We start from the raw sequence: 14,900 nt of genomic DNA on the forward strand, positions 1-14,900 counted from the left end.
GAAAAAAATCATCAAAAGGTCAAAGTATAGTATGTTGAAAACATAGTTTAAATATAGTATGTCGAAAAAGTCATTGTATAGTATGTCGAAAAAGACAAAAAAAGTCATAGCATAGTATGTTGAAAAACGTCATAGTATAGTATGTCGAAAAAAGGTAAAAAAAATCATAGTATGTCCAAAAAGTCATAGTTTGCTGAAAAAAGTCAAACTATAGTGTGTCGAAAAAGACATTGTATAGTATGTTGAAAAGTCATAGTATAATATGTCGAAAAAAGGAAAACAAGTCATATTATAGTATGTCCAAAAAGGCAAAAAAAGTCAGTTGAGCCTTGTTGTTCTTGTTCTGCTGTATGTCTATTAGTGTGTAAGTTCATTATTTTAGCTTTTTTGTGTGTTCTCTTTAAAGACTGTTAATATTGTATGTAAAGCTCTTTGAATTGTCTGTTGCTTTAATGTGCTAAATAAATAAACTTACCTCCCCTTACCATAAAAAAAGTCATAAGGCTAGTATAATATGTCAAAAGAAATCATAGTATAGTAAGTTGAAAAAGTCATAGCATAGTATGTGGAAAGTATTCATAAAAAGTCACAGTATAGTATGTCATAAAAAGTAATGAAAAGGTCATAGTATAGTATTTTGAAAAAAGTCATAGCAGGGTATGTTCGAAAAAAAAGTTATGAAAAGGTCATTGTAAAAAAGGAAAAAAAGTCACTGTATAGTATGTTGAAAAAAAGTCATAGTATAGTATGTCGGAAAAAGATATAAAAAAAGTCAGTTAAGTTTGTTGAAAATAATCATAGTATAGTTTGTCAAAAAAAAGTCATAAAACCATAGTATAGTATATGGAATAATAAAAATAAAAAAAGTCAGTCTTATGAGGAAAAAAGTCAAAATCAAGTCAAAATGTAAAAAAACCTTTTCAACACAAACTAAACATTAGAACCTTCATTAAGGTAGTATTTATTGCAGGACTGTTGAATTAGGACGGCATTAGTTTTAACTAGGTGTACCTAATAAACTGGTAACTGAGTGTTTAGTCCATGAGGCATTCAGCCTGCGCTACATTGTTCATTTCATGGAAAGACGACGTGGTCATAGATATCAAAATAAATAGTATTGCAGTATAATCAGTTTGTAAGCTTAGTCAATAACTCAATTTAAATGATCAAAATACTCAAACATGTAAAATAATTTGGAGTATAACTAAATTGAGTTACTTCATAGAAGTGTGAACACATTTACACAGAAGATGTGCATATTCATTTTAATTAAATTCACATGAATGCACAAGTGAAAAGCAGTTCATTACCAAAGGTACTTTAGCACTCTCATTTCATAGAAAATACAACATAAGTTCAATTTTAAGTTTCCCTTTATTTCGCAAATATTTAAACCATATACTGTAAAACATTTTAAACATTTAAGACTATTTTTGAGTAGAAGGTATTTTCCCAGTAGATACAGCATCTATACTCATACTTCAGAGCATAACAGAGACAAAATGACTCTGAATAAATTATTAAATTGCAAAAAAAAAAAGAGCTTGTTCTTTTCTTGCAAAAGCAAAGATACCAATCGGTGGGCAAAGACAGTCAACGCTGCTTAGATCCAACAGAATCAGCTCAGAGTGTTTGAATCCTGAGAGGTCACCGAGCTACGGCGACTGTGACGCAAAGGCCGACAATCTCATCCTCGCGCAGACACCTCGGTCTGTAAAAGTTGTCTGTGAGCGCCCGAAACAGGTTCAACCGTCGGTGGCCAGGATCAGCACGGCGCCGAAGATACCCACGTTATGTCCTATCAGCTTCATCTGGTTCCAGAACTCCACCTTGCGGGTGTGGTGCCAGTAGCCCAGGTTGCCGTCAATGAGCAGGATCACCAGAGGCAGGACGGTGGCCAGGATCTGTGCGGCCAGGCGGATGTAGTAGCCAGACAGGAAGGCCAGAGCCAGCAACCCAAACAGCACCTCCAGCAGCATCAAAGTGATCTCTCCTCCCACGATGTGGTTCAGATAGGCCTGTTGGTCCTCTTTGCTGTGCTGGAGGGAGTACACCTAGTGGGGGGAAAGTGGTACTGCGTTATTTAATGGGACGCTGACAACAGGTTTCGGTTTGCAGTACACAGTGTTTTAACTCTGGGAGGATGTGTTGCAGCTAAAGGGTGTGATTTATTTGACATATGCAGAAGTGCCTTAAGTCTTATTCTCACTCATATAAATGTGGATTCATCTGCTTTGTACATATATACCTCAAGTAGGCCTTTTCATGAAGTGATCGCAAGAAAGATACTCACACAAAATTTTGTTCAGTCAGTGAATCTCAACTAATAAGCCTTTAAATAGGCTTAAGAAAACGTCTTTGACTAATTATTTATTAACAAATAATCTACCAGTTTTAGTAATCTAATCACATCAGAGGAGGAGAACTGAGCTTCAGCATCTCAGACCCTGATGGGACGTCTTTAAATGTCTTGTTTTGTCTGACCAAACGATATTCAGTTTATAATTATACAAAACAGAGAAAAAGCAGCAAAATGAAATTTAAATGAGCTGGAACGGAAGATTTTTTTGGGTTTTGCTTGTAAAATTTGTCAAATCGATTTATCGTCTAATCTAGTTACGACCAAATCTGGCTCTAAGCATTGCATCTTAATGTCTCGGGCATGTTCTCCTAATGCAATGCCCATGATGACAATTTGGGTAAGAGCTTTAGTCACTTAATAAAATGTATTTCGTTCTTGTTCAGACAACTGTGTTGGTCGCGTTTTTGTAAGTGTCAGAATTTGTTACGGAGTCTGTCCACATACAAATAATAATAATAAATAAATACATACAACTGATACAGTACAGTATTTCTTACCATGCAGATGAGGTAGACCCCCAGGAAAACCTGTCCAGTAGACTGCAGCGATCTGCTGCGAGGTTTCTGTCTGTACACCTCCCCCGCGCCACTGGCCAAAACCATAAAGCCTCCAATAATAGCCAGCGCTCTGGAATACATCCGTACCTGCAGAGAAACAACATCAAGGCTGTGATAATAACCTAGGACTAGTCTCTGCTACCATGTCAATCTCCGATAAAACTATCTTCTTTCAGACTTCTAGTGGTGGCATAGATCCATTTCTTTTCCCTCGTGTGACACGACACAGATCTTTTTTTCCCAACACTGATCTGGGCCACTTTAATATGTGCTTCTAAATCTGATACATATCCGATTATGTGAAAAGCTGTCTGAACAGTCAGAACTAAGCATAGGGGGTCAGTGGTGCGTAAGACTGCATCAGAAATATTGCTTCATTGCAAACAAAAACAGAAGTGAAACAAGTGCTTTTTTAAAAGCATATTAAAAGAGATGACTGATTTAAGACCAAAAAATGCCCTTGTGGTGATGTTGACACTCATTGTCAAATCACCTCAAATAAATGCCACTTGTATAAACATTACAATGGATAATTCCTCCATGATATCAGTTAAGCCTTGGACTGAGCTTTACAACTATTTAAAATCAGTCAAACAAAAGTTAAAGTCTAAGTGATATTAAAAAACAGGGATAATAATCAAAAGGGAAGCTCCAGGGAGTCTGGTGATGATGATGATTTTTACACTTCCAATCGTGTAAAATGAGTCCATGTCCAAGTTTAACTGGTGTATACACTACTGGTCAAAAGTTTGGGGTCACTTAGAAATATCGGTTTTCAGATGACATTATGTGCTTAAATAATTGCAAAAGGGTTCTCCAATGTTTTCTCAGTTAGCCTTTTAAAATGATATATCAGATTAGTAAACAGGATGTGCCTTTGGAACATTGGATGAATGGTTGCTGATAATGGGCAATGTAGATATTGCATTAAAGATCAGCCACTTCTTTCTACAACAGTCGACAACCCTTTTGCAATTATGTAAGCACATAATGTCATCTGAAAACTGCTTCCATGATTGAACAAACAATGCAACTGATCTCAGCTGGTATTCTGTCTGTAATGGAGTGGAATGAAAATGTCTAAGTGACACCGAATTTTTGACTGGTAGTGTATACCTACACATTAATACCTGCATATGATTATCAGAAGCACAAAGGTAACTTAAAAAAAACAAAAAGTAAACCACAGAAGCCAACTCACCTTAAGCCAGTCCCCGTAGTACACTTGTTCTCCAACATACGATGCATACGTGCTGACGGCCAGTTGTATGGCAGCGGCCATTGCAAACCACCTCCTCTTCACCCCGAATGACATGAAGCTAGCACAGAGCACTGCAGCCCCCATGTCCACATACAGGTACGGTACATGGATGTCTGGTTTCCTGAAGGTGACAATTAATAAAAAAAAAAGACAAACTTTACACAGCTATGGCTTTATTTCTAATTATCTATTGTATATCGTTTGTTTCATGATTTATTTGTACATGTGTATGCATAGAGTATTGTGTATCATAGAGAGGTAGTCAGAACACATTACATGCATTGGCCATTGCATTTAAATGCTTCTGCAGTAATGACAATAAACTTGTACTTGTTTTACAGGAGGCTCCAACTATTGATAGCTTTGGTGGTGATTCATCCATTAACCGTTGTAATTACTCATTTAGTCTTTGAAATGCATTAACAATAAAACTGCTGAACAATTCTTCAATATTCTCATGTATCACTTTTTAAAGATGAATTCTAACAGGCCACACAACGTTTTTACCGCAATTAATACTATGATGTATTTTTTTCTATCTCACATAAAACTATCATATTTCATTAAAACATACACTGTACTCAACACCTGGACTAGACAGATGTGTGTGATTTTCTTCCACATCAGCCAAAACAATATACTAAAGTCAAGTGTCCACATCCCTAAAGGAGGCCACTGTGTTTAATCGTGTAGAAAGGCTAGCCAATATTCACATTCATAAAGCTGTAAGCATCACATATTCATGTAAAATTCAAGTAAAATGCCCAATTAATAATAAACATAAATCCAAAATATTAATTACATTTATTTAAAGGATCACACCCACTTATTGGGAATTTAGCTTATTCACCGTAACCCCCAAAGTTAGACAAGTCGATTCATACCCTTCTCGTCTCCGTGCGTGCTGTAACGCTGTCTGACGGCTCCAGCATTAGCTTAGCCCAGCACAGATCCTGCAGGTAACTGGTTCCAACTAGCCTACTGCTCCGAATTGTGACAAAAGTGACAAAATAACGCCAACATGTTCCTATTTACATGTTGCGATTTGTATAGTCACAGCGTGTACAAAAAACAACGCTTTAAACAGCTTGTTAAAAGCTAGAGACGCATTCGATTAGCATGAAAACATGTCCCAGACAACGGTCGACTAGGTATACATATGTTATTAAACCCTAGGTTCATTTTGCAACGGAATTGTCCTTTAAGAAGGGGGCAGTGCTTCTGTTGCAATGAAGTGCTTTGAGCAGATCATTTTAAATTTGTCTCAAAATACAAACCCAAGCTCACATAGACACATTACAGTTTGCTTACAGAAAGACAAGGGGAGTGGAAGATGCTGTCACAACCCTGCTGAATGGAATTTACAAACACCTTGATACACCTGCCTCTCATGTACGCATCCTGTTTGCACACCCTGCAGCTTTCAGCACCATCCACATGTTGATAGAGAAGCTGACAGGTGTAAACCTCCCTCTTGTAAAGTGGATTCAGGACTTTTAATACTATGATATATGTATTTTTGTCTCTCAAATAGGACCATCATACATTTCATTAAAAAAATACACTGTACTCAACACCTGGACTAGACAGATTTGATTTTTGATTTGATTTTTCTTACACATCAGCCAAAACAAGTAAAATTCCCAGTTAATAATCAACATAAATCCAAATGTATTACTCTAAGTTTGCACTTTCAGCACGACACCAATTTAAAGATAACTTGCTTTAAAAGGGCAGCTATTTGAGACAGGGAGGATAAATAACCCAACTAAAAGAGGCAGCCAGGTGCAACAACGGGAGTATACATTTTCCTTAAAGTTGGTAGAATTACAGGACAATTCAGAGGGCTGTGGTGGTCTGAGTGGCCCAACCCACCACAGCCTGATACAATACACGCCCAGGGTATACACAGATCAAAACCATTACTGCCAGAAAAAAATTACAACCTGTCTCTCCGGTCCGACTGAAAATTACAGACCAGGCAAAATGTAACTTGTAATTTTAATTTAAACAACTCCATATGGCTGCAACTGTTTTACACCTTCAACAGCAAATATGCGAAAAGTTCGTATATCACACATATTGTCCAGTTATTATATCTGCCAAACTAGCTATATACTGCATCCGCAATTATCTTGATAATAAAAGGCTTTTGTACAAGTTTGACGATGATTGCGTTAGCTCGTTAGCTAGCTAACATTAACGTTAGCGGTTTCCCCGTGCTCTTATTAGTTAGTTCTTTTTACCTTTTTGAGTCCGCTCGTTCAGCAAACAGCATCAACATGCTGAAGCAGTTCCAAAATCCGAACCGGGTCAAAATAAACGCTCCTAACTGGCTGAGAAACCTTAACGTTTGCTTTCTACTGGGAGCTGCCATTGTTGCCTGTTACTACAATCTTATCCGCCAACGACAACCCAGATAGTCAACACACACACGTCGAAATAAAAGTACGAGTCTTTCTACATGCGTAACAGTGCTTTAATTTAAACACTGAAGCTCTTATTTTGAAAGGAGCTTCTGTTCTAGCTCAAAGACATACTTCTATTGGCTGGTAGAACAAAGTGGGCGGGGCAGACTGCTAGGAGGAAACGGTAAAAGGTTCGACACCACCATCCACAGGAGAAAGTAGATCATCACAGAAATCTTAAGGTCATTGAAGGAAAATGTGTTTCTGGCTGCTACTTATCCTTATCATTTTCTAGCAGGTATTAAGTACAGGTTAAACGGCCCTATTCTCAAAAATAGGGCTCAACGATTTGACCACAGAAATTGTGTGTAATACTCAAGCATCAATGTTTCAGTCTTTGTTTGTAGTCAAACAACAACCATATCAAAATTATTCCATACTAATGTACTAATTCAGTTGAGAATTAGGGCTACAAGTAAGGATTCATTTCTTATTTTATTAATCTGTGGATTATTGTTTGTTTAGTAAAAAGTGTACGCTTGTGGTCCAATTTTTTATTTATTTACATTTTCTTTATTAAAGTGACTCTATGTAAATTTTACACGTTTCTGAAACTGTTCCATCTGATTATCATAAATGACCTGTTACAGCAAACAAGACTAACAGTGAAAAGAATGTCAGTTTTATATAGTTTTATTAATGCCTCTGCCCAGCTCCGATTTTTCCCGAAGTCACAAAATGATTTATGATGGCGCTACAGTCACACATTCTGATGGGTCACAGATTGCGGTGTATCACCGGAAAAGCCTGTGTTAGTGTATCCAGCCAGGGTGGCAGGAGATTTCTGTATATAGTAGGGCTGCCACCTCTTAGTCGATTAGTCGACTAATCGGTCGTTTTGGTCTTAGTCGACTAAGATTTCTTTAGTTGATTAATCATTTTTTATGCTTATTCATGCTTAATTACTTATTTCCAAGAAACTTCTGAGCACATTTATGGTAAACACAAGATTTAAAATGGTGCTTTTGCAGTATTAATTGTGGAGAAACTCAGTTTTACAGATGGTTAATTAACTACATTTATATTGTGCTTTTCTAGTCTTAACCACCTCTCAAAGCGCACAGCTCTGTCAATTAAATCAACTAATCGATAAGTCGACAAAATCGTCGACTAAGAATTTCTTTAGTCGAGGACAGCCCTAGTATATAGGTCTAATTGTATTTTTATTTTATTTTAGAAGTTATCTGTTGTAGTTATGACTGATACCAGGACAGGGCCATCACAGGAAATTAAAGGAGGCCAACTATACATTCTTAGAAATCGCTGTAGATTTAGCAGTACAGTACTGTAAAAACCTACAGTACAATACCATATTTCCTCATTACAGTAAAATACTTCATTTTATGTTGCATTGTAGGTAATTTTGATGAAGCGGAAATATTTTACAGTGAATTTTAGGCTTGCTGTAACCTGGCTGTAAGATGCCATGGCAATAATACAGCATTGCTGTAAAAAACGACTCCTGATGTCAGTTACTCAGACAGAACACCAACTGGCCCCAGATACTGAAGGAGAAGCCTTGCTAGCGGGGATGTTTTAAAGTGTTGGTAAGTTTGGTTTATTTTATGTATTTCATGCTAACTTTTATCATGTTTCATGATTATACGCTCAAGTGTAGCTAACGTTACCACAACATTGTTCTTTTTTATAGTGTGGGGTGCACTGGGCATCCTAACGTTGCGATATCCTCACACAGTCATTTTCTAGCTAAACTTGTGACTTTAGTGTGGATAGCAAGTGGCTATCCTCTAAACATATTGTTTTTTTTTCTCTGTACAAAATACCGTTAAATACAGTTAACGTAACGTTAACATTACTCTAGCTAGCTATCTAGTAAGTCAGGGTTCTGCCCATTACTTTCCAGACTCCGATAACATATTGCTCAATTTAAAAGATCTGGGTTCCCCTTTACACATATAGCTAGCTAGCTAATACTCCTATTTTATAACGTATGACTTTGTATGACTCCTAAAGAAAGGCTTTTCATTTCGGCTTGTATTTAACTTAAAGAGCTACTCTGTAAACTAACTTTAAACTAAAGTGAGATGATAAAGCTAGCTAGCTAACGTTATTGTTTGAAGTCCCGAAACAACGCCAGTTAGCATGTCCGTACGGAGCTTTTACAACTTATTATTTCATTAAATTAGAGTTCTGCTTCGTGAAACATGATGCCGATTTTATCAGAATAACTTAGTGAATTACGAAAAGTCTGTTTGATTAGTTAATTTACAGAAATGACTGACAACGAGGCAAATAAAACCTTCAACTTGTTCACTGTCTGAGGCAAACGTCCATTAATCTATCATTAAATTAAACAGAGCCGAGCTTTACCGGTAAACAACTACTCCTAATCTAAAAGATCATTTATGTTTTCTGACGACTCATAAACATTCACTAACTCTTTCGGCGATCATGATTTAACATAATTTGGTTTTAACTTTAACTCCATGTAAAGTGATTAATGATGTTTCCCAGGTAACATTAATGTTCGTCTGCTTAACGTCGCAGTTTACACATTTTTATTACTACTGTTTTATTAAATCGAAGTTTTACAGAGTCAAACATGATCGCCGAATTTAATGGTAGCAGAATAACTAACTTATAAAGAAAATGTATATTTGTCAGGTAACAAACATCAGTACCTATCGTCTAATAACCAATAATGACATCCAAAATGAATCCACATTCATCACTATAGTCTACTCATGTTGTCCTGGGACACTATAACAACTCTTTGCTTAATGTTGTTTTATCATGATGCAGATCACTGCAGCCTAAGCAGACATGGAGGCACATCAGATGACCAGACAGACACCCCCACCCTCATTATGATGGTAAGTAGAATACAATCCCTTTATAATGGAATCCCGTCAGTTCCTTCCATTTGTGCATCAAAATAGTAATAATATACAGTATGTGTATGATTTCAGATTAAAATACTGTAGGTAACAGTTTTTTTTTATTATTTTCAGGTGGATCTATTGAGGGACTTGTCATCGTGAGAGCTGGACAGCAGGGAAACATTTGCAGCTGCCTGCTGCTGCTCTTTGTGGAAAGATGTTGAAGGATATCAACACTATCACATTTGACTGAAAGTTGCTGCAGCTCTCTGGGCTGAACTTGCAGGAAAAATGTGAATGTTGTCAAGGACAGGAAAATGTTGAAAATTAAAAAAATGTTTAAATAAAATTATTTTTTAAATGAAGAACATTGTTTGGATTGCCTTTTTTATTTGTATTTGTTATTCTGAAGTATACCTTATTAGTAGTACAATATTAGTAGCTGGAGATTATTATATAATATTATTTATAATAGTAATAATCAATAATATAGTAATAATGATATATTACAATATATATTACAAATTATTATATATATCAATATTAATAAAACTGCATATTATAGTACAATACCATCAAATTACAAAATACCATAAAAATACAGTAAAATACTGTTTTTTACTTTTACAGTATTGTTTATATATACTGTAAATTGCATTACAGTACAGTTACAGTAGTTTGCTGTAAAATCGATTTACAGTAACTTGCTGGCAACTGTGCTGCCTGTAATTTACTGTAAATATACAAGGAAATCATTTAGAGTGTAACTATGCGAGTAGCCTACTTTCAATTGAAAAAAACCCGACCAGAATCGGTCCCAACGGTGTTGACCGCACCAATTCGGCTCGTTTTTTTTCTATCGACTGTACTCACATATTTTTCCCGGAATACTCCTTTAAACGAAGAACAATTAAAAATTAAAAACCGAGTCAATCTCGGTCAGGCTTTCAACAGATGGAGACAATTAAGGGATTGTAAATGATTCAGAAACGTTCCTGAATTGGCCCTCAGCTATAAGTCTATTTCATTCATAAAAAAACATTACAATGTGCGATGTGGTTGTACGTCAGTGACTTTGTGTTGGCCTACTATTTTCTTTTCCCTTGTCCCCCTGCACTTGTGTAAGGCGTCCTTGGGTCCTTTGTCCAAAGCAGCCACTAGAATCAACACCAACTGAAAGTTACATATAGCCACTTAAATTATTAATTAAATTACATTTATTTAAGAAGGGGGCAGTGCAATTTAATAAAACTCATGATTATAGGCTACATGGGTTAAAAATGCCAGAATCAGCCAAAAGGCTATTTTTCACCTGTAGTCCCCTGGCCTCAATATTAATACTACTTACATTATTTAACTTATTAAATATTTACAGCAAATTTGTATCACAATTCATGATTTCCAATGCTTTTTAAAAGTCTTTTCGATAATGCCAGTGAAATAATTCTGGTAGAGAAATACAAATCTTATAGTTTTAATTTATGTTTTGCCCTAAAACAGTCAAAGATAAAAAAAAATCTCAATGATAATTAAAAATATTAATGAATAATAATGATTATTAGTTTATAATGAATTAATGCAAGTTTGTCATTGTGTAGGCCTAATTTCAGTGTTTATTAATTTTTAATTGTATTGGTTGTATTGTTTATTTAACAGGGGCAGACATGAATAAATATGTCAATATGCCAGAGTTAGCCATAAGATTTTTAGTCTGATGTCCCTGGACTGATGCTACAAAGTTACCTAATATTAATGTTAATAGAAATATGCACAAAATAAGAAAACATAGAAGTCATTAAAAATCACAAATTTCCTGAAACAATACCAAGGTTATTACAATGTTACAATGGCAGCTATGGAGACATCTTCACGTTACGTATTTTGTTCAACCAACAGTCCAAAACCCAAAGATATTTACAATAATATAATGCTAAGATAATTATTTAGAACTAACATATCCATCTAGGGGTGGACACAGAGAATGTTTAGCATTTCTGCTTGAGAAAAGCACTAATAATGTTATAATCTCAGACCTCAAAATCTCTTAAGAAACATTGAAAAATGTCCCCATAGTCAATGAGACATCTCGCTTACAGTCAGTTTGACAATGAAAGTGAATCAAAGTATGTAACTAAAATAGGACAGAAAAATGGGGAGGTGCCTGTTCTGTAAGTGACATTTCCAGCGTCTCCACGCTGCTGTTGATCCACAGTGACGTGTCCCAGGTTAATCTTTAGTAGATAAGACTAACCCAGATCCTGAAAATGGCTTAGTGTGAGACCAGCTAACGGTTTAGTTAAGGATCAGTAGCTTGTCACTACTCAGATAAAATGTCAGTTGGAGGTGAGTAGTGGGACTAATTTTACAGGGAAAGAACACTTTCATAAAACCTCTAGCATAAGAAACATATCAACAAGCATTTTTGATGCTGCCATCCATCCATCCCTGCGTATCCAATGCTGGAGCCTATCCCTGGTTACATTGGGTGAGAGGTGGGGTTAGGTGTGCTACATATACAGTATAAAATAAACAACCCCTCACACTCCCATTCTACTCCCATCTAGGGGTACTTTAAAGGACCAAAAATGCCAGCAGATTTAAACTCAGGACCACCAAACTGCCCACAAACAATCACAAGAAATGCTCAGTGTTAAAAGCATACATATATAATACAATATTACTAAGAAAGCATATATGTAGCTATGCAGTTGTTGTTTTCAAAGCCCTGGTTGTAAACAGGAACAAATCAGTGTTTGTAAAGACACCTTGAGCAAAAACCTATCTATTTATGCACAAAAACATCAGTGTCAGTCTTATATATTCTTTTTCTATATTCTTCTACGTGTGCAGATTTTTTATTAGAATGACGTTGCAAGACTTAGAGCAACTGATTGGAAAGACTGCAGGAATAAAGTATAATCAAATCAGTGTTGAAGACTTGGCCTCCTTCCTTTTGGCACAAGGGCCCATGCTCATGATGTATAAACAACAACTCTTACCACTGTTATAGCTAAGTTAAATGTGAGTTAGCCACTGATATAAAGTAACAAGTTAAGGAAGAGACGACAGCTTTTGCACAGTGGTGCACAGACAATTACCTGGATTTAAATTGAAAGAAAACAGAAGAGATGGTAATTGAATTTAGAAGGAACAAAACTGCCCTGCCTGCTCCAAAAAAACAACAGTGAAACTGTGGAAATGGTCACAACATACAAATATCTCGGAATTGAAATAGACAATAATCTTAACTTCAGGGACTTCAAAAATCCACAGCTTGCAGCAGAGAATGTATTCTTACGCAAACTCAACCATTTTAATGTAAACTGTCAGCTTTTTACAAATGTTTGGTACGTCAGTACTTCAGAGTGTTCTGACGTTTGGTCTTATCTGTGTGCTTGGTAACATGCACAAATAAGAACAGCAGGGAAAATCATAGGCAATGGCTAAGAAATAGCCACTAGCCTGTACACCAAACTCATTCTCCCAAAACTGGACATTTTACAGGATAGAACTCAGCCCCTTCACTCCAAATTCAGTCGTGGCAGCAAGCTGACCCAGGGAAAGAGACTTCTACAAAGTAAAAGTAGATACAAGAACATGTTTTTTCTTCAAGCCGGAATTGGAAATTTACTGTTGTGGATCAACCTTGTTTTGATTTGACTTTGTTTATTCTGTCTCAATGCAATCAAATGTGTTTTATTATGATTATGCTGTGGTCTTATTGTGTTTGTTTTACATGTGGACTTTATGGTGTTTGGAGCACTGGACCAAACTAATTTCCCTGTGGGATAATAAAGTTGATTTAATGTAAAAAGTAGTTGAGAAGCCAGTGACTACGCATATATTGTATGTATTTTGGTGTTTGTGTACCACAGTTTGCGGTTGGTAAGGATGTTTATCATTTCCTATTTCGGTGTCTCACTTTCTCCACCTCATCTGCCGATCTGTAAGGATCTCTTACCTTCCTCCTTCCTGTTCAGGGGTTACGGCTCCTTATTGTTTAATCTCATCACGGGGGATTGGTGACATCAGGTCCAATCCTGTGTCGACCTCATCAGCTGGGATGAAGAGCAGTGGGACAGCACAGATCAGTCAGTGTGAAGAAGTGACCAGACTACAGGAAGGCAATACAGTCGATGAGCTCTTAGGAGCTAACACATTTCTCAGATTTTAGGGGATCCCACCATTCAACAGGTAAAGAGTGATGATTAAGATATTTTTCTTGCCTGGATTTACTTTAATTTTGTCAAAGGAGAGTTTTTCGAAATATTTAAAAAGAATAACCTAAAGAAACTACAGGTTCTAGCACTCACAAGAGTACACTCACTTGTCGGCATTTGTTGTGAAATCTTAATGTTTTGGTCTTGATTTCCTCTTACAGTCAAGATGGCTCGGGATATGTCAGATAAGGACATCTTGAAAATGGAACTGGAACAGTTGAAGAAGGAAGTTAACACAGCTAGGACACCAGTAAGTACATTTACTTTTTTTTCTTTTTAAACAAGAATTTCATCTCTTCTTTCCAACAATTATAAACAATCTGTCCAATATTATCTTTAATTTTATCCTCCGAAAGTCTATTTGTATTAGAACAATGTGGAAAACAATCATGGGAGATAAATGCTTAATTCATTTGTTAAGTTTAAATTTCGATCTTTATGTCTGTTAAAAAATGTTTGTTTTTTTGCTATGTTAAGCTTACATTTGTTTCCATCTTTCCTCTCAACAACAGGTGGCTGCAAACTGCGCAGAGACTGTTTCCTTTGTTGAGGCACTGGTACCAAATGATCCGCTGATTAAGGGTGTTTCAGATGACAAGAACCCCTACAAGGGAGACAAGGGAGGCTGCATAGTAACATAGCACAAAGACATGCAGGGAATAATCAAACAGTTTTTTATGAGAGCCGGTTACATTGCTGTAATATCCCTTTAGGATTCTTGTGGATAAACTGTACAGTAGTAAGAAAACTAAGATCTGTAAATGGTATTGCTACCAGGAGAGAGACCATTTCCCATCACCGGATTACTGTATGTACCTGTTGATATGAAAATGCTTCTTTGTCAATTTGTAATTAAATGCAAATAGCTGTACAAAGTTTGACTTGAAATGGCTGTTCTTATTATTGATATACATCAGCATACCTCAGTTTTATTGCACCACAATTGCACTTTTATCTGATTTTATCATATTGACATTGACATTTATCAATGTCAAATAGGCTTGACTAGATATGGTATGGTGTGTAAATCTGTCTTAGAAAGCAGGGCAAAGTCAAATGAGCTGTGAAGCTACTGCTTAGTCTGATTCTTAATAGGATTTTCTGCCGTGGCACAGTCGGTAACACTGATGACACAGAGCTGCTTCCTGTATCAAAGTCTTTAAGCTTATTCCAGCGGCTTCATCCCCGCTTC

At 36.3% G+C, this 14,900-nt stretch overlaps 2 protein-coding genes and 1 long non-coding RNA gene across 4 annotated transcripts; 2 read left to right on the forward strand and 1 right to left on the reverse strand.

Moving 5' to 3' along the window:
- Positions 1-1,355: 1,355 nt before the first annotated feature.
- tmem101 (transmembrane protein 101) lies at positions 1,356-14,312 on the reverse strand. Of its 2 annotated transcripts, XM_028567374.1 has the most exons (6): positions 14,191-14,312; positions 13,816-13,916; positions 13,450-13,546; positions 4,121-4,301; positions 2,860-3,006; positions 1,356-2,054 (listed from the first exon to the last, which is right to left on the reverse strand). In XM_028567374.1, exons 4-6 carry the CDS (start codon positions 4,262-4,264, stop codon positions 1,746-1,748), a joined length of 600 nt encoding a protein of 199 aa, XP_028423175.1. In that variant the 5' UTR covers positions 4,265-4,301; positions 13,450-13,546; positions 13,816-13,916; positions 14,191-14,312; the 3' UTR covers positions 1,356-1,745. The 2 variants fall into 2 exon arrangements, with proteins under 2 accessions (XP_028423175.1, XP_028423174.1); XM_028567373.1 differs by lacking the exons at positions 13,450-13,546; positions 13,816-13,916; positions 14,191-14,312 and adding an exon at positions 6,427-6,637.
- Positions 8,054-9,805, forward strand: LOC114547875 (uncharacterized). The gene is made up of 3 exons (XR_003691288.1): positions 8,054-8,195; positions 9,412-9,482; positions 9,621-9,805. It is a non-coding gene; the product is annotated as an uncharacterized LOC114547875 (long non-coding RNA).
- On the forward strand, positions 13,596-14,358 carry gngt2b (guanine nucleotide binding protein (G protein), gamma transducing activity polypeptide 2b). Its single transcript, XM_028567375.1, has 3 exons — positions 13,596-13,682; positions 13,870-13,958; positions 14,221-14,358. The coding sequence occupies exons 2-3, from the start codon at positions 13,875-13,877 to the stop codon at positions 14,347-14,349; spliced, it is 213 nt and encodes a 70-aa protein (XP_028423176.1). The 5' UTR covers positions 13,596-13,682; positions 13,870-13,874; the 3' UTR covers positions 14,350-14,358.
- Positions 14,359-14,900: the final 542 nt, after the last annotated feature.

This window comes from Perca flavescens, chromosome 21, assembly GCF_004354835.1.
Source record: "Perca flavescens isolate YP-PL-M2 chromosome 21, PFLA_1.0, whole genome shotgun sequence".
Classification (NCBI taxonomy): domain Eukaryota; kingdom Metazoa; phylum Chordata; class Actinopteri; order Perciformes; family Percidae; genus Perca; species Perca flavescens.